The sequence below is a fragment of the Saimiri boliviensis genome, chromosome 15, assembly GCF_048565385.1.
Source record: "Saimiri boliviensis isolate mSaiBol1 chromosome 15, mSaiBol1.pri, whole genome shotgun sequence".
NCBI classification, from domain to species: Eukaryota; Metazoa; Chordata; class Mammalia; order Primates; family Cebidae; genus Saimiri; species Saimiri boliviensis.
In genome coordinates this window covers 80,983,613-81,002,884 of record NC_133463.1, presented here as the reverse complement: position 1 = coordinate 81,002,884, position 19,272 = coordinate 80,983,613, and the positions used below count along the sequence as shown (strand labels likewise).

The 19,272-nt window shown below is 41.3% G+C and overlaps 1 protein-coding gene across 1 annotated transcript in view; it reads left to right on the top strand.

The window, feature by feature from the left end:
- The window catches only part of TMEM71 (transmembrane protein 71), a 42,217-nt gene extending 33,971 nt beyond the window's left edge, over window positions 1-8,246 (top strand). Inside the window, exons 8-9 of the mRNA XM_010344229.2 lie at window positions 3,716-3,777; window positions 7,741-8,246. Coding sequence (XP_010342531.1) covers window positions 3,716-3,777; window positions 7,741-7,868 — 190 coding nt within the window. The 3' untranslated portion in view covers window positions 7,869-8,246. The remainder of the gene's footprint in view (window positions 1-3,715; window positions 3,778-7,740) is intronic.
- The last annotated feature ends 11,026 nt before the right edge of the window (window positions 8,247-19,272 follow it).

Genomic DNA, 19,272 nt, shown 5'->3' with positions numbered 1-19,272 from the left:
CTGTGAGAAACAATCTTCCTGACTTGAGTACCATGCTTCCGTATTATACCTTTTGTCTTAAAAGTCCAGCTGAAACTCCATTTTCCAAAGTTATTTTTCCCCACTCCCTTCAGTGAGATTATGCTACACATTTATACTACAGTTAGATTATTTTGTCTGCATTCCATCCTGGAATCCCCCAACTTCCTGATTGATATTTCTAAATTTGTATGCATGAAGGTTTGCTGCAAAGTTTTATGGGTTTTGACAAATTGCACAATGCCATTTACCCATCACTACAGTACCATACAAACTAGTTCTATCATACTTAAAAGTTTCTCTGTGGTTCTGTAGTCAAACACTCCTTCTTCCCCAAACTCCTGAGAACCACTGATCTGTTTTCTGTCCCTATAGATTTGGCTTCTCTAGATTGTTATATTAATGTAGTCATACAGAACATAACATTTTCAGTCTTGCTTCTTTCATAGAGCAAGATGTAGAAAGATTTATACATGCTGTTGTATGAATTAATACCTCATTCATTTTTTTTTTAGCTTAAAAGTAACTATTACCAAAAACAGACAGGTGGGGAAGGGAGCAGAAACGTGAGCTTAGATCTCACATTGAATTTTGCTCCTTTTGTCATGGGATCCTTGGGGTGTCACTTTGCCAGCTGGAAACCTCTGTTGCTGGTGGTGCCTTCTTGCTAAGTATTGCCTGTGTCCACTGGTCTTGTTCCACTCAGCCTGGCAGGCTGTGCTTGGCCAACACTACTAGCCTGGGTCACATGCCTGCCAACGGCAAGCAAGGTGTGAAGTGGTGACAGATGTGAGAGCAAACAAATGTGGAGTCTGGTCACCATGCACAGCCAGACACACCAGCTGCTGCAGTGAAGCAGACAACTCCTAGCCCTAACCCTAACTGGCACCTCACAGGTGCCAGCTCCATGTGAGGCCATGGCTGGCTGGATCAAACATACCAGGAGCAGCTTCTGCTGTGGACACCAGCATCTGGACAAGGGAAATGAGGTGGCACCCAAAAGCTTGGAGATGTCAGGAACCACACATCTCCAAGGAGGGTGTTTCAGCCCTGGCTTAGGGAGCCCCTAGGTCTGCACTCCCCAAGGGGCTGCAACTTTTCTCTCCTTGTTTTGCACAACTTGCTGGACAGGGTGGCGTGGGGAAATGTTTCAGCTCTGTTGGTGTTACAGCTCTTTCAGTCCTGCCATTTGGGTGGTATCAAGTTCTTACCCTGCATCTGGGAAGAATGAGGTATGCAGACACCTGGAAGAGTGAGCAAGGTAGAGAGGCACATCACTGAGCAACAGAACAGCTCTCAGGAGACCTGAAATGGGTAGTTCGTTTCCACAGGCATATATCCTAGTGAGTTCAGCCCTCATGCAGTGTGTAGCTCCTATCCATAGGCAGGTCATCTTGATGAGTGTCCAGCTCTCAGTGGAGAGGATACCCAGAGTGGGTAGCTCCTTCCCATAGCTGGTAGTCCCAACCTCTCTGTGAATCTGAGTCTGGGGGTTTTTATGGGCTCAGAAGGGAGGACCTTTGTGCTGATTGGTCTATGGGCAGCCATGGCGGCAGGGGAAGGGGGCCAGAAAAAGCACCGTAAGTTCTCACTCTGGGCCTCCTTCACGGGGAACTGGCAGTCCAGCTCCCAGGCTTCAGGCTGTCCCTGGCTGGTAGGTGGGGCTTCACCAGGGACATGTCCCTTTCTGCCCAGGATCCACTCTGCCTCCTGCCACCATCAACATATCACCCATGGCACTCAGGCTGTTAGTCGGGGTGGGGGCTGCCTGCAGGAGGGAGCTGCCCTCAGCCCTCTCTTGGCCTCCCTCTGACGCTGGTCGGTGTTCAAAGTCCGGAGGGGGCTGAGACAGCAGGCAGCGTCTTGTCAGTACTGCTGGAAGTGTGCAGACATCCGGCTAGGTTGTGATAGCACGCAGGCCCAGCCACAACTTTGCTGGGAAATCAGAGCAGGCAACGGGAGCAGGGAGAGTCCAGGGGCAGGAGCCGGCACTTCCAAGCCTGCAGGGGCAGGGGGGCTTCCAAGGCCCGCAAGAGGGCAGGGATGCCTGGGTTCAAAGACGTGGCTGGGCAGCTGCAGCTGCACCTGGGAGGGCGGGCCTCTCCCTTCCAGTTCCGGTTCCAGGCTCCCTCCAGTTCTGGCTCCCTCCGGTTCTGGGCTCCCTCCTGTTTCCGGGCTCCCTCCTGTTTGTTTCCGGGCTCCCTCCTGTTTCCAGCTCCCTCCTGTTCCCAGCTCCTGCAGGCTCTATGTAGCACACAACCCTGGCCACTCCTCCCCTGCTGCAGCTGGTGTCTTTGCAGCAGCTGCTCCAGATGGGCTGCTGCTGCCATCACTTATGGGACTTCAGTTTTTCCCACCATTTCTGTCTTCCCTTCATTTCTTATTTTGTCAGAAACAATTGTTTATCTTATGAAATATTTTGATTGTATATGATTAATATAAAAAACTATTCACTTCCTCTAAGAAAAGATACTAACCCATAGCAATAATAAATGTGCCATTCTACAATTAGCTAATTCCTCTTTGTTGCTGAATCTTATTCCCTTGTATGAATGTACCACAGTTTGTTTATACATTCACCTATTGAAGGGTGTCTTCATTGCTTCCAGTTTTTGATAATTTTGAACAAAGCTTTTACAAAGAATCACATGCAGATTTTTGCACAGACACCGAGTTCAACACAGTTCAATTAATATCAAGGGGTGCAACGGTTGGGTTATATGATAAGTCTATGTTTCACTTTGTAAGCAAGGGCCAAACTATCTTCCAAGTGTTTACACCATTTTCATTCTTAACAGCAATGAATGAGAGTTTCTGTTGCTCTGCATCTTCCCTAGCATTTCATTTGTCAGATGTTTGGGTTTTCGCCATTCTACTAGGTATGTGGTGATACCTGACTGTTTTAATTTGCATTACTCCGATAATGAATGATGTTGAACATTTGTTCTTATACTTATTTGCCATTTGCATATATTCTTTGGTGAAGTGTCTGTTCAGATCTTTTGCTCATTTTTTCAAGTGGGCTGCTTGTTTTCTTATTATTGAATTTTAAGAGTTCTTTATATATTATGGATAGAAGTCTTTGATCAGATATGCCATTTGCAAATATTTTCTCACAGACTGTACCTTGTCTTTTCATTCTCTGAGCAGTGTCTTTCATGGTGCAAAAGTTTTGCATTTTGATAAAGTCCAATTATTCATTTCTTTTCTTCCATGGATTGTGCATTTTGTATTGTATTTTAAAACTCATTGCCAAATGCAAGGTCATATCAATATTCCCCTGTGTTTTCGTCTAGAAGTTTTACACTTTTACAGTTTACATTTTTGGTCTATGACCCATTTTGAATTAAATTTTGTGTAAGGTGTGTTATATATGTCGAAGTTCCTTTTTTGAATATGAATATCCAATTGTTTCAACACCATTGACTGAAAAGACTGTATGTTTTCCTTTGAATTGCTTCTGCACCTCAATTCAAATCAGTTTGCTCTATCTGCATGAGTCTACTTCTGGGCTGTCTACTCTCTTTCATTGATCTATATGTCTGTCCATTTGCCAATACCACACTCTCTTTATAACTGTTGTTTTATAGTAAACCTTGAAATCACGTGTCTATAGTAAATCTAAAAAACATCACATTGGAATTGGGTTGGAAATGCCTAATCAGTATGCTAAATTGGAGCAATCTTGTTGTTTCAGATGGTTTATGGGAGAAATCTTAGCCAATGTCTTCACATACTCGTTGATGGTAACTATAGCTTGTAAGTAACTGCTTCTCAGGTTATTGTGATCATGCCTATATTTTATTCCAATTTTGATCATTTTAAAATGACTTTCAAATATTTCCTCTTTCTCACTCAAGATGTGAAATCATTGTTTCTCAGCCTTGCCAGCTATTTCAAAACCCCTGCCTGTGCTCCATAAGTGTTGCCTGTGTAATCATAATTGTCTGGACAAAAGTGACCATAATCTGATATCTGAGAATGGTTTCCGCTGTGTAACAGATGACAGTGACTACATGTAGGAAATGTCCTGGTCATTTGTCCTGAAGACTACTTTCTGTTGCTGATAAAATGTAATAGTATTATCATCTGCCTCCTAAATTTTTACATCAAAAAAATTTTTAAGCAGCAGGACTTAGAAAATAATTTGAAAGGCAATGTCCTTTAAAATATTTTTAAAAGTGATTTTGTAGAGTCATAGCACTACACTTTATAAATGCCTCATATGAAGAAACCTTTGTGTTAGACTTTCCCGAATAGCTGGCAAACTGCCCATGAAATGATCTCAGTTACAAACTGATTTCTCTGCCTTCTCTTATTCATTTAATGATCCCCTTGTGTGTTAACTGCCATGGTTCAGCATATTTCAAAGGGTTACTGGGGTCTGGGTGGGATGCTCGTAGAATTTCAAACAGTCTGAAAGCATTATCCTATTGCAAGATGAACTGTGTTAATTACCTTCATTTCAATATGGCTGCCAGAGGCAAACTCCCATGGCTTGGAGACCGAGGTCTTTAATTCACTATGGCACTCTTACAAAATCTGTGTTAATTCTGAAATCACAATGGGGTTTAGTGAAAATTTATTTTGTTTAAGAGTCTAGCCAATATTGATTTACTGACATTTTGAGTGATGCTTCCCATAATTTCTAGGTATTTCAGGTTTCTGGGGATGCACATATAGCTAAGTTTTGTTCAACCTGATATTTAGAAAATTGAATCTTTGGATAACTCAAGAAACTCTTATAATTTAACCCTTGAAATTAATGATAAGGCTCAACATGGTGGCTCACACCTGTAATCTCAGCACTTTGGGAAGCTGAGGCGGGAGAATTCCTTGAGTCCAGGAGTTCAAGATCAGCCTGAGTAACATAGCCAGACCTACAGAAAATAAACAAAATTAGCTGGGTGTGGTGATGCACACCTGTAGTCCCAGCTACTGGGGAGACTAAGGTGGAGGGATTGCTTGAGCCTAGGAGGTCGAGGCTGCAGTGAGCTGTGATTGTGTCCATGCTTCTGCGCTTCAGCCTGGGCTACAGAGAGAAAAATTGTCTTAAAAAGACAAAGAAAAAGAAATGAATGACATTTGTTTAAAACAATTCTGAGATACTCACTTCCCTTTCTCTAGGTACAGGTTGCTCTCTATGGCTGTACAGAGGGGTAGAGATGTCTCCTACATGACATGACCACAGGCTCGCATGAATTCTCAGATTCATGGGCTGAGATAACAATTAGTCAGGAGTGGACTAACTAATCATGTCTGATTTTCACCCAAAGAGCAATTTTGTTGCCCAACTTTCAAAAATGAAAACATTACTATCATTCGTCAATGTGAATTCTATAAATTCCTTCTCCCTGGGTTTTAAGATGAACCTGTGCAATAAATCAGAAAGACAAGGATAGTTTTGCTAGAAAGCTCTGTAAGGAGAGCAGAGTTTCTCAAAATATGGCTCTGAAATTAACTGGGAAGCTTGTTTAAAAAGCAGATTTCCGGATCCTGATTGCAACTTTTCTGAATCAAAGTTTCAGAGGGTGTCTTTATTTTTTTATTTTTAACTACTTCTCCAGGTAATCATTTGCACATTAACTACAAGAATCTTGAAAAGATGATTTCTAAAACCTTTACTCCTTGATTTTTTTTTTTTTTTTTTTTTTTTTTTTTTTGAGACGGAGTTTCACTCTTGTTGCCCAGGCTGGAGTGCAATGGCGCGATCTCAGCTCACCGCAACCTCCGTCTCCTGGGTTCAGGCAATTCTCCTGGCCCAGCCTCCTGAGTAGCTGGGACTACAGGCATGCACCACCATGCCTAGCTATTTTTTTTTTTTTTTTTTTTGTATTTTTAGTAGAGACGGGGTTTCACCATGTTGACCAGCATGGTCTCGATCTCTTGACCTCGTGATCCACCCGCCTCGGCCTCCCAAAGTGCTGGGATTACAGGCTTGAGCCACCGCGCCCGGCTACTCCTTGATTTTTAAAGTGACACCACCTGTTACCAAATCTTTATTGAGAATTTATGATATGTTCTATACTGTATGGGGTGCCCAGCTCAGCTCAACTGCTGTTAATGGAGTGTCTATCATGGGTTGGACACAGTCACTACGTGCTAGCGTGGCAATGCTCCGGCATGTGGCTGGCTCAAGATTTCATCGTCTCATTAGAGTAAAGGGCATGTAAAGGGCAAGGTGGAGTTGCCTTTTAATATGGTACAGGAGCCAGGGGAGCACAAGGAAGTGAGACTAAGAGGAGTGCGGAGTATGCTCAGGGGGTCCCTCCTGGAAGAGCCAATATTCGAATGCAGGGGTTATGTCACCTGCTGTTTTCTCAGAACTTCCCATTGTTCTGAACTCTTTGTTTGTTCTCTCCTAAAAGAAATACATCAGGCCAATATTTGTATCATGAACAAACGCTCTTATCTTCTGACTCACTTGTGGAATAAGCTTCCTTCTTTGATTATTTGTGTACATGCTTTTACTTGTTTTTCTCTCGTTCCCATTCTGTTTTTCTGTTTCCTGCCCACCAGCCTCATATACACACACACTTGCATTTAAGACCTGTGAAACCAAGGACGATTGACTTCATTTTTGTATCTACCACTAAAGCCTTGAAAATCATATGTACTCCATAAATATTCATTAAATTGAATGTATTTGCTGCATCATTTCTTGAAGTACTTCCTTGAAAGCCAAGAGCTCTGCGTGTATGTTAAAGACTTTGCAACCCTCTCCCTCTTATATAAACATACCGAGAAACTAATAAACCAAAGACATGATTATTAATATCTAGAGTCAAGAATGACTCATAAGTCTCCTCTAACAATCAGTGATGAGGATCTAAGGAAGTGGAGGGCAAGCACTGAATTCAGTTCAGCAAATATTAGTGCAGCGCCCTCCCCGCAACACACCCACCCACCCTGCACGGTGCAAGTTAGATTAGATTCGGCATCTCTTCAGCACCTCACACTTCTCAGATCATATCCCTTTTCATAACATAATGAAATTCTTAGTCCACTGCTTTCCTCACTAAATGTAAAGTCTGTGATGACAGGGACTATCTATCTTGTTCACCATTGGCCTGACTGCCCCTTGCAAATAAGGATCAGCACAGGTATCTCATGTTAGTAATGATACGTTAGCATCGGCAGTACACATTTTGCATACTTACGATTTCATAGCAACAAGTGGATAACATCTGTTCTCTCTTAGATGAAGGAATGTATGTTCATATACTTAACGAATGAATGAATAAACTTTAGAGAACAAAAATAGGGGGAAAATCCACCTGTTACCCTGCAGGCTGTTCTACTGGGCAGAAGAGAGCCATTTTCTTTACCAAGTTTTTAAGCTGCTTGAGGCTCATGATTACCTTTCACTTAAAGTGCAATTAAAACACAGATATAATACTGAAAAATGGCATAAGGGCAGGTGGGAAGAGAAAACCATAGGAAATGTTTGTTAATGAAGTACCAGGCTGGGCTAAGGGATCGAAACCTTTATACCCTTTCAGGCAAAAAGGAGAGAGCTAAGAACTGCTAGGTTAAAAGCAAAAACAGAAAGTACCTGTAGCTGAGGCTCCACTCTTCCTAGTTGTGATTATTCAGGCCCGTTGTGAGTATGGGTGTGGATGTGTGCATATATATGCGCACATGGGTATGCAGTGATTAGATACTGCACTTCCTGTGTATGTGGATGAATTATGCATTTCTTTTCTTCTTTCTCCAATCTAGGTTTATCAAAATTTGACAGTCATTTAGGAATGCCTTCGATGAATGTCCTCCATCTGGACATCTGCAAATTGTCCAAGTTGCAGTCCACTTGGAATCAGGTGTTTTGCTGGAAGGGAGTAAACGAATAATTGAGAAAAAGCCATTTTAGTTTGACTATGTGATTTTTAAAATGACCTCAGTTTTTCCATCAAAATAATAATACACTCATGAAAATAATATTAATTTGCCTTTCCTTTTCGAACACCAGCAATTGAAAAGAAAAGGACAGGAATGTGATGAAGAGCAGACCGCCTGTAATAAATGTTCCCCTGTGATTCTCTAAGGCAGTGCTTCTCGAGCATTAATTTTCATTAGGAAATTCTGTGAGGAGCTTGTAACTGCAGATTCCTGGGCCTGCCACATGCACTTATCCCTCGCTTAATTGCTTAATAGAATAATGAAAGTAAATTTGTCATTAATACCAACTTGACAACTTGAATAACAATAAATGCAATTTGTACATAAAACATCATGCTGCAAAAGTGTGTCATTCACCCCAATGGAGTGACTTGATATAAGGTGGCAACAGTAGGTGGTGGTTGATAAGAAAATGGGTGGGAAATAAGCATTTACTGAATGTTATATTCTTTTGAACCACTTTCTAAACCAAGTTTTTAATCTTGGGGCTTGTAATTATCTTTCACTTAAATTACACTTAAAGACATACCACAGAAAAATGCCTTAAGGGCAAAATAAAGGCAAAACACCCAAGTGCTTTGAAATGCATGAAAATGGTGCAGTTGTACACTTGAGCCTTGACTCGAGGGCTATAGAAGATGTTCCCTTTCTACCCGCCCCAACACTTGGTGCATGTTCACAAAGCAAATATGGCCTGCAATTCAAACTATCAATTTGTTCTATGTGATATTCTCTGAGTAAAAACTCTTACATGCAGAAAATTGCCTGTGCTTGAAATGGTAATGCCAAAATATAACTTTGTGTAACGTTTGCATTTCATGCACTTGCACTTTTGGTTAGAAAATAAACTAATAAATAAATGGAGTCATCAGGAAATTTGTGTGTGTGCGTGTATGTATGTATATTTATATGTATTTTTTGAGAAATCATGGAGTAACATCATTAATTGAAGACTATTATTTCTCTTTTGTTGCATTAACAAATTTCCACAAACCAAGTGGCTTACAGCAACACAAAGTTATTGTTTTACAGTTCTGGAGTTCAGAAGTCTAAAATAACGGTCAGTAGAGTCGTTTTCCCTCTGGAGGCTTTAGGGAAAAATCTATTTCCTTGTCTTTTTTGGCTTCTGGTGTCTGCCTGTATTCTTTGGCTTGTTGCCCCCTCCTCTACCTTCAAAGCACACAGCTCTGATTTCTTATTTGCATTATTTCATCACCTTCTCCTTTTCTGCAGTAAAATCTCCCTCTGCCTCCCTCTTTAAAGGACACTTGAGACTACAGTTAGAATCCACTCTGATAATTCAAGATACAATCAGTGACTTAATGACATCTGTAAAGCCCCTTTTGTCATATAAGGTAGCATTCACAGGTTTCTATGATTAGAACCTGGCTATTTTGGGAAACCATTAGTAAACATACCACAGTTGTATTTGAAATAGGTTTGTATAGTAATTTAGTAGATCTGGGATGTGTCCCATACATTTCCTGTTTTTACAAGTAGGTGAAGTGATCACAAAGTGATCAACAATCCACATGCATGGAATGAAGTGGGATTTAAAATGAACTTAATGGGAAACTAAATGCATATGGAGCCTTTCGTTTAATACTCTATTCGGAGAGCTTCCATTGAGAATTGCCATGTTTCATCTATGTGTAACATACATTTTTCTACGGGGCCATTTGATTTAAATGATAATGTTTTTCAAAGTAAGATGCTGAAATAGTACTAATTGTTTACATGCATATAATACTTCATTGTTGACAGGGACTTTTTCTCCCAGGCTGTATGAGCTTGCTATGGCTACTGTAACAAGTTACCACAGATTTGGTAGCTTAAAACAATGCAAATGTATTACCTTATGGTTTTGGAGATCAGTCCGAAATGAGTCTTACAAGGCTGAAACCTAGAGACTGCTGGCATTCCCTGGCCCCCGGCCCCCTCCTCTGTCTTCAAACCATATTACTCTAGCCTCTGCTTCTGTGATCACATCTCCTTTCTGACTTTAGACCTCTTGCCTCCCTCTTGAAAGAAATTTTTTAATTACGTGGGGCCCACTCAGTCAACCCAGACTAATCTTTCTGTTTTAAAATCTTTAACCTCACCACATTTGCAAAGTCCCTTTGTGACATAAGGTAATCTAGTCATAGGATCCCGAGATCTGGAATGCGGACATTGTCTAGGACCCAAAGGCTAAGTCCTTCCCCAGTCAAAGCTTCAGATAAGAGGCCAGCCCAGGACAACACCTTCTTTGCAACCTCACGGAAGACCCAGTTAAAGCTCTGGTTCTGACCTACAAAAACTGTGAGATCATAAATGTATGTTCTAAGATGCTAAGCTTGTGCTAATATCATTACACTGTGATAGACAATGAACACAACATCCACTGATTCCCAGGTTTATAAAGTGTGTTGCTGTGCAAAGTGACTTTAGGACATGTCCCCTAGCAGTGGACTCTAGCCCAGTGGTTGCTCTTGAGAGCATGCCCTCTTGAGAACCAAACACAAAAAGAGACAAAATCTTGCTAGCTATACCAGGAGCCCTCCAGCTGCCCCTTCCAACATCCTCACCCTCAGAATGACCACTATGCTGAGTTTATAATCACCTCTGTATCTTGGTTTATAGTTTTTATTAACAATGTACATTTCTAAATACTATAGTACAGCTCTGCCTGTTTTTGTTTGTTTGCTTGTTAATATGCCTTTTGGGTCTCCTTTAATGTGTAGGTTCTTCCTCCCTGATCTTTGAAGTTTATTTCTTTGAAAACTGCATCATTTTTCTTGTAGAGTTTACTCTATTGGAATTTTGCTTATTGCATGTCGATAGGAAAGTTTAATGTTTTCCTTAGTCTTCTATATTTCTTGCCAACTGAAAGTTGATTATAGAGGCTTGTTTTTTGTTTTGAATTTTGTGGGGAACAATTGCTTCCTAGGTGGTGTCATATGTTTTGTCAAGAGAGGGATTATGTCATTTTGTGTTGTCAGCAGCCATTTCTGTTTAATGCTTAGATATCTAATTAATTAGAAATTGAAAATGATGATATTCCAGTTTGATCACATCTTCCCTATTTATTTGTTGGGAATATGTCTGTGCAAGGAAACGTCTACCATCTGATTGCTGAGTGGTTTCGATTTTACAGGAAAGGAGAGATGAATGCTTGAGTCTTTTCCTTTATTGGCTAATTTTCAAAACAAAAATTTTTTTTCTTAGTATCTTTTAAAGGTGGCCAGGATACTATATTTAATCAACATTTATATATATAAAGGAACTATGCTTAATATGTAAAATTTCCCAGAAGGCATGCCTTCCAGCTTCCATACTCTATGTACTTTGTACTTCATCAAGATGCTAAAAAGACTGGGATAGTAATTTAAGTGTGAGAGATATATAGATAGTAACTCAACTTTAAAAACTCAACCAGCATTTGGTTTTTGAGAGCCTACTACCTGCAAGAACTGAACCAGGTACAGACATTTTAAAATGTCGTTTCTGCCTTTAACAAACTTGCTCTCTAATAGGGGAAACAAGGCATTGCATAAAACAGGAAGGATAAGACCACAGGACCAATACGGGCGAAGGATGCTGAAGGACTGTGGAGGATTTCCACTCACCCACAGTCACACCTCAGACCGCTATAACAAAATGCTGTAGACTCAGTGGCTTACACAACAAATATATATTTTTTCAGAATCCTAGAGGCTGCAAAGTTCAAGATCGAGGTGCCAGCTGATTTGGTGGCTGGTGAGGTCTCACTTCCTGGTTTGCAGATGGCTGTCTTCTTGTTTCAGCTTCACATGTTGGAAAGAAGGATCCAGTGTCTCCTCCTTCTTTTATAAGGGAACAAATCCTATTCATGGAGGATCCATTCTCATGACCAGATCATTTTCCAAAGTCCCCATTTCCAAATACCATAACACTGGGGATTACAGCTTCAACATATGAATCTTAGGGGGAGAAACATATTTGGTACATAATACCCAGTTACCAAAAATGTGTACACAATAAATGATAGAGATTCAGTCTGTCTGAATTGAACATTATTGTTTTGACTTACAGGTCTTTTAAAGACTTTTACTGAAGATATTATTTTACTCTAGAAAGTATAAATGGTTTATAGTTTTTCTAGCTCATTCATCCATGAGTTCGATCAACCCAATTAATCATTATTATTATTGATCACCTGATAATTACCTGGCACTTGCTAGGAACCAGGGATATTTTATATGAAGGCAATACAATTCTACTCTCAAGGAACCAATGTCATGGCAGACTGGGAACTGGCTACGCATGTAATTACAAGGGTCAAATATACTCTAGAGCCAAAAAATGCATGTCTTTGAAAACATTTACAAAGTCAGATACTTTGGAAATTTAGATGAAATGAATTCTTCCTTTGGGTTAATTGGCATTATGGTATTGTGTTAAGTATCAAAACCCAGAAGTAAGGAGAAGAAAATAAAAGAAATGATGGCAGTGGCAGTAAGTTAACAGTAACAGGAAATACAGTTGCTGGGGAACCTTTATTCTGTGCCCGATCCTGCCCCTGGCAAGTTCACATTGCATGTTCTAGTAAATCTCGTAACAACCACTTTAGTTAGGCAGGTGCGATGGCTAATTTTATGTGTCAACTTGGATATACCATGATGCCCGGTCATTTTGTCAAAAATTAGTCTAGATGTTCCTGTGAAGGTATTTTGTGGATGTGATTAATGTTTGCAATCAGTTAACATTAAATAAAGCAGATTATCCTCCTTATGTGGGTGGTCCTCATTAAACACATTGAAAGCCTTAAGAGCAAAGACAGATGTTTACCAAAGAAGAAGGAAGTCTGCCTCCAAATTGCAATATAAACATTCTATGTGACTTTCCAGCTGTAGAATCAAGATGGTAATATCATCTCTCACCTGAATTTCCAGTCTGCCATTTTGTCCTGTGGATTCTGAACTTGTCAGTCCACTTCAACTGTGTAAGCCAATTCCTTAAAATCTCTCTCTCTCTCATATATTATATATATATATATATATATATATACACACACACACACAATTTATAGATATATATATACACACCATATATAGATATATATATACACACACACCATATATATATATATTCACACACCATATATATATATATACACACACACACATCATATACATATATATACACACACACACTATATATATATATATACACACACACACACACACACCATATATATATATATACTCACACCATATGTATATATATATATATATACACACACAGACACACACATCGTATATATATATATACACACACACACACCATATATATATATATGGTATATATATATAGTATTAATATACTATGTTATACTAATATAATATAGTATGTTATACTATATTATATTAGTATATATTAATACATATACTATATTAATATGCACTATATTAATATATATACTAGATTAATATACTATATATATAGTATTAAGGTTCTCCAGAGAAACAGAACCAATACGATGTATAATATAGATATACATATATTACATGTAATATACATAATATGTAATATACATAAAATATATATTTATAATTCATCACATTATAACCTAGAGGACATATAATATGTGATTATGTATGTGATATATGTAATATATATGTTTATAATATATCATATATCCTGTTGTTTCTATATCTGGGGACAACCCTGTCTAATATAGCAGATATGATAATTGCGATTTTATACATTTAATAGATAGATAACTTTAGATGGGTTGAATAACTTTCCCAAGGGTTTCACAAGAGGGTAGGTGTGAGATCTAGATTTCAAAGCCAAGTGTATCTGACCCACAGCCCTTGCTTCCCGCACTACTGATTGCTGCTGAGAAGGTTACATGAGAGGGGCCTGATGCCTTGGTGGTCAAAGGCTGTGTGAGTCACTCTCGTCAGAAATGCTAGCTCGGGAGAAAGTTTTCCACAAGGTGAAAGAGTAAATGAAAAGAGTCAACTTTCAGAGACAATGATGACCTTCACTGTTTTTCTCAGAGTTCTCAAATCTAGTTTCTTGGAGAATCGGCATAAATGAGATGCAATATAAAGAGAATTATCTAACACTGTCTGCTCCGCTTTAGAGCCTCTGTTCGGAGAGGCTTATGTAGCTACAGAGCTCATAAGAAGAGCTGCCATGTTGCTGGAGCATCTACTCTGTGCCAGGCGATTTATCTTCTTTGTCTGTAATTGTTGCCACCATCCTGCTGAGGACCACTCTTGGCTTTGGTCAGCTTCCAGCGTATGTAAACCCACACCACATCTGATGGGGCCAGCCGGCCTTCCTTCATCTCATAACCATGGCGTATGACCTCCAAGCTTGCCTGGCGTATTCTGTCTTAATTGTCTCAGACTGGGAAGTGTCATGTCCCATTCCTTATAGGATTGGTCATATGACCCCACTTATGCAAGGTGGTAGAGAAAGCAGGGAAGTGCATGTATCTTTGATGGGCTTTAGCAGCTCTGCCGCCCACTCTCGTTTAAAACTGAGGAAGGCAGACTTCAAGGAGGATGTATTGCTCACCCTGAGTCATACACCACAGGTTTCCAAGACGCCTTGCCATTCACCTCCACCCGCTCCCTGTACCACCACCACAGTGCTTCTACAAGCAGATATCTACTGTAGTTACTTCAAAACAGCTCAGATGCAAAATGATCTGCCTGTGGTGCAGGAGAGGCCCACCACCACCCCTAAAAGGAATCCCACTACTGCAAACACAATGCAGCAGACACAGATACCTGCCAACTTGGCATACTTTGCATCAGTGCCACATTTCCCTACCAAGCTTTGATGAAGTTCTGATCTTGTATTTCAAAAAAATCTATCCTACTGTGCAGGCTGTATCCCTTCCATCTGTCCCATGCTGGGTAAAATCTGCTACAGCTGCAAGCTACACCTGCTGGAAAGCCAGACAGTGTACCTTGGGAGTGGAGGGCAATTTTGCAGGTGGATGCTAAAAACTGGAAACTATTTTGCAAAAATTTTCATATCCTTTTGGGGCCTTAAATGAAATATTTTTGAAAAGAAAATAAAATGCAAAGGGTAAAACAAAGGCTGGTGAATCAGGACGTGCATTTTCAATGCAAAATGAAATTTTACATTTGCATTGTAGAGAAAGAAGGTAGTCCCTCCTCCAGCCCAATCCAAATTGAAACAGCATACCTTTGTGTGGGTGAAGCTCATCTTCAGGCTGCAAGTGATCTACTGTGGGGGAGACAGCTGAAATTCACTGCCAGCAGTTCCATTTTATTCTCATTTTCTTTTCTTTTTTTTCAGTAAAAGAAAAAGTCAAGAAACATATTCTAGAGCCTTCCACCTTCCTAATCTTCCTTGTTTCTTCTCTTGCTGTGTCCTTTGGACAGTAGCATTGCAGCACAGCATGACACTCCAGCTCTGGAGTCAGAGGAGACCTGGGGCTAGACTGTGACCCAGCTACTTAACTGCTGTCACTTTGGACAGGCTAATTCCACTTTCTAAGCTTTAATTTCCCAGTCTTTAAAATGACATAAAAATATTACCTAATTCATATAACTTTTATGAGATTAAACAAGTTCATGCAGGCAAAATGCTTAACACTTAAAACAGTGCTAGATCATAAGCTCTTCTGAAGTGGGAGCTGCCATTATTATTATCATCATTATTATTGTATAATAATAGTAGTAGAAACATTAGTAACAGTAGTAGTATTTATGACTTCCGGGACAATGGAAATTTTTCAGTTATTGGGTGAGATGATAGAAAGGAGACACTAACTGCGGGCTGAGGCTTAGCTAAGGATGTGTTAGTTTAGCTGAATAAATATTTCTTAATATTTAACACAAGTTAGAATGGTAAGAAAGGAAATGTGGATTTGGAAGTCAGGTAGACATATAGGTGGGCTTAGACATAGTCTCTGACTGTTCTGCCATTTCTAGCTTTGTGATATTGGACCTATTACTCAACCTCTTTGACCCTCACTTTGCTCATTTATAAAACGGGCCTAACTTCATGACCTGTGGCCTTCTCTGAAGCTCTTGCTGTGGTATGGAGTGATTGTATCACTTTATTGTCATAAAGAAGACCAAATAAGAGAAAGTAAGCTTATATAGTGGCATGAGAAAAGATTGGCTTTAAAAATAACTTCTTTAATTCAATTTTCTTTATTTTGAAAGTGACTCACCATCATTTTATTTAAATAGAAAGGAAAAAATTCAAATAGGCAAAAGAGAAGAAATTACACATCATCCCTCAACTCAAGAATAGCCATGGCCAGCATCTTGGTGTTTATCCAAGAAAATTATCTTGGCTGCAAGGTTCATGAGATATGAAAGCAGGCCACCTAGAGAGGGGGACTTTGGGCCTCAGAGCCACCGCCATCTGGGGTCAATTACGTGTTCATTGCTCTGTTGAAAGCAGAGGGCTCTACCAGATGACAAGCTCAGCCCCCTGCTATGATTTATTGTAAGAAAAGTGCCATCAGCTGTCACACTGCACCAGTGTCATTCCACTCCCCATCCCTAACCTGGGGGCAAGATGGCCACACAACCAAAGTTAGTTTTAAAGACACTTTATTGAAAGGGAAGCAGGACATAAACTGAAATCTGGTGTATTTGGTGAGTCTTCCCACCTTCGTTTTCTCCCTCCCTCCTTTTTTGTTTCAACTCTCAGCCCCTTTGTTAGTTGTGGGGTCCATGCAGCTCAGGGACTCACAGTCAAGATGGAGATGGCTCCAGGTAGCCCTTCCCACCTCTGCCTGGGTAACAGAAAGACAGACAGAAAAGCTTCCCAGGCATCCTCTGTACTTCCCTGTGCAGTGCTCAGCACACTGGTCTAGGTCCAGTGTCCGTCTTTCCTCATGACTACAAGCTCCTGCAGGGCAGTTACTCTATTCCCAGTGCCATTACTCTATTCCCAGTGCCGCTAGGGAGGTACTCAGTAACTGTTGATCAGACTGCTGCTGTTGAAAGAATATACGAGCTGGGTGATATATGTAGTGAATGTTTATTGTCCTATTCTGCATCCCAGTGCTATGGTTTGGATGTTTATCTCTTCCAAAACTCATGTCAAAATTTAATTGCCATGGTAACAGTGCTAAGAGGTGGGATCCTCAAAAAGGTGATTGGGCCATGAGGGATCCACCTTCATAGACAGGGTTGGGGCCATTATAAAAGGGCAAGCCCCCTCTTGCTCATTCTTGCCCTTCTGTCTTCCTCCTTGGATACCACAGCAAGAAAGTTCTTGCAAGATACCAACCCCTTCATCTTGAACTTCTCGGATCCCAAAACTTTGAGCAGATACATTTCTGTTCATTTTAAATTATCAAGTATGTGACATTGTATCATTGCAGCACAAAAAGGATGAGGATACTCTGTCACTTTCTTCTCTCTTCTCGTTTCTATAACACCACTTTCTCTGGGCAATCACCCCTCCTCTTCCATGAATTTTGGTGGGGCTACTGATCTCAAACCCAGACCCCAAACTTTGGGGACAATGGATGTATAAGACACAGCTTGGATAATCAGATTCTGCTTCTATTTCTTTTTTTAGAGACAGGGTCTCCCTCTGTCACCCAGGCTGAAGTGCAAGTACAGAGGCACAATCACAGATCATTGCAACATAGAATCCCCAGGCTCAAGCGATCCTCCTGCTTCAGCCTCCCAAGTAGCTGGGACTACAGGCACACACTACTGTATCTGGCTGTTTTTTTGGTTTTTTGTTTGTTTGTTTGTTTTGTTTGTTTGTTTTTGGTAGAGGTGGGATCTCACTTTTTTGCCCAGGTTGGTTTGGAACTCTTCCATCAGACTCTTTTTCTCTCAGAACCAGGCAGTGCTGGGAGGAAGGCCATGACCAAGTTCAGGGGATGGAGGGCTGCACTCATCCCTGCTGGCTTCTCCCAAAGCCTAGTTGACAGGATAAGAGGAGCAGTCTATCATGGAGTCTCTGAGGAACTTCAGTGCCTTTCCCATCGATCTCTCCTTTTAAGTTAGTCAGAACACATTTATCTTGCTTGCTACAAAAAATAAAATAACATATATCTAATATGGTTTTTTGTCTTTAAAAAGTTTAATTGAGGTGAAATCAATATAATGTAACATTTACCACTTAGAAATGTACAATTCAATGTCATTTAGTACAGTTGCACTGTTGTGTGCCACAACACCATGGTTCCGAAACACAATCTATCAAGTTCCAAAACATTTGTGAAACCTAAAGAGAGAACCCTGTGCTCATTAAGAAGTCACTCTCCGACTTTCAAGATGGCCGCCTAAGAACAGCTCAGGACTTCAGCTCCCAGTGAAAGTGCAGAGGGTGAGTGGACGCCGCATTTCCAGACGAACTCTTATTGCCCACAGACCAGGAGATACCCAGGCAGAGGGGTCGCCAGCGTCGCAGTCCCAGCCGGTGCGGCTGTTTTGGCCCCCGCGGGGCTGATTCCGCCCGCGCGGCTGCTGTGACCACTCCCTGTTGCTGCGGTTCTCCGTACAAAAGCCACTGGTCTGGGAGCCCTCTTAGCTGGCGAGCAGAGCCTTGAGACGGCAGAATAGCCCATTCATCTGAAATAGCGAGTCAGGCCAGGAGATTCCTAGGCAAAAAATCCGCCTGGAGCCGGCGCCGCGGTTCGAGCCGACTCCGTGAGTCGCAGCACGGGAGATCCCGGCGCCTTTTCAACAAGCGACCGGAACGCGGGGTCGTTCAACTTAAAAGAAAAGACTCTGAGTCAGGGAGCCAGGTGATCAGGCTCGGTTGGTCCCACCCCTCCACCCCCAACAACAACGAAAACAAAAACAGTAATTGGAAACCCTCTGGGTTGAGCCCTTCAAACCAAGCACAGCTGAACCGGGACGGTCCGGCTCCGTGGGGGAGGGGCTTCCGCCATTACTGAGACTCTCCACCGCTACGGATGCAGGCTGCCGTTGCCGAGGCAACCTGCCGTTGCCGAGGCAACCTGCCACAACAGAGAGAGTCCCCCATAACAGAGGCGGGGCCACCATTGCCCAGACAGTTCTAACTACGCCCATATAAAAAGGACTACAGGGAAGAGCTCAGGGCAGCTGGGCGGAGCCCACAGCAGCTCAGCAAAGCCCCTGCAGGCAGGCAGAGGCTAGGCGTGCTGCTAGCTGGGCGGGTCTGACCTGAAAAAAAAAAAATCAAAAAAGGCAGTAGTGCAACGGAAACTCATAAAGCTCCAACTCCCTGGGACAGAGACAGACAACAGGTGGATAAACCCACAAAAATGGGTAGAAACCAGCGTAAAAAGGATGAAAACTCCCGAAACCAGAACACCTCTCCTCCTAAAAGTGATCACAACTCCTCACCAGCAAGGGAACCAGACCGGATGGAGAAGGA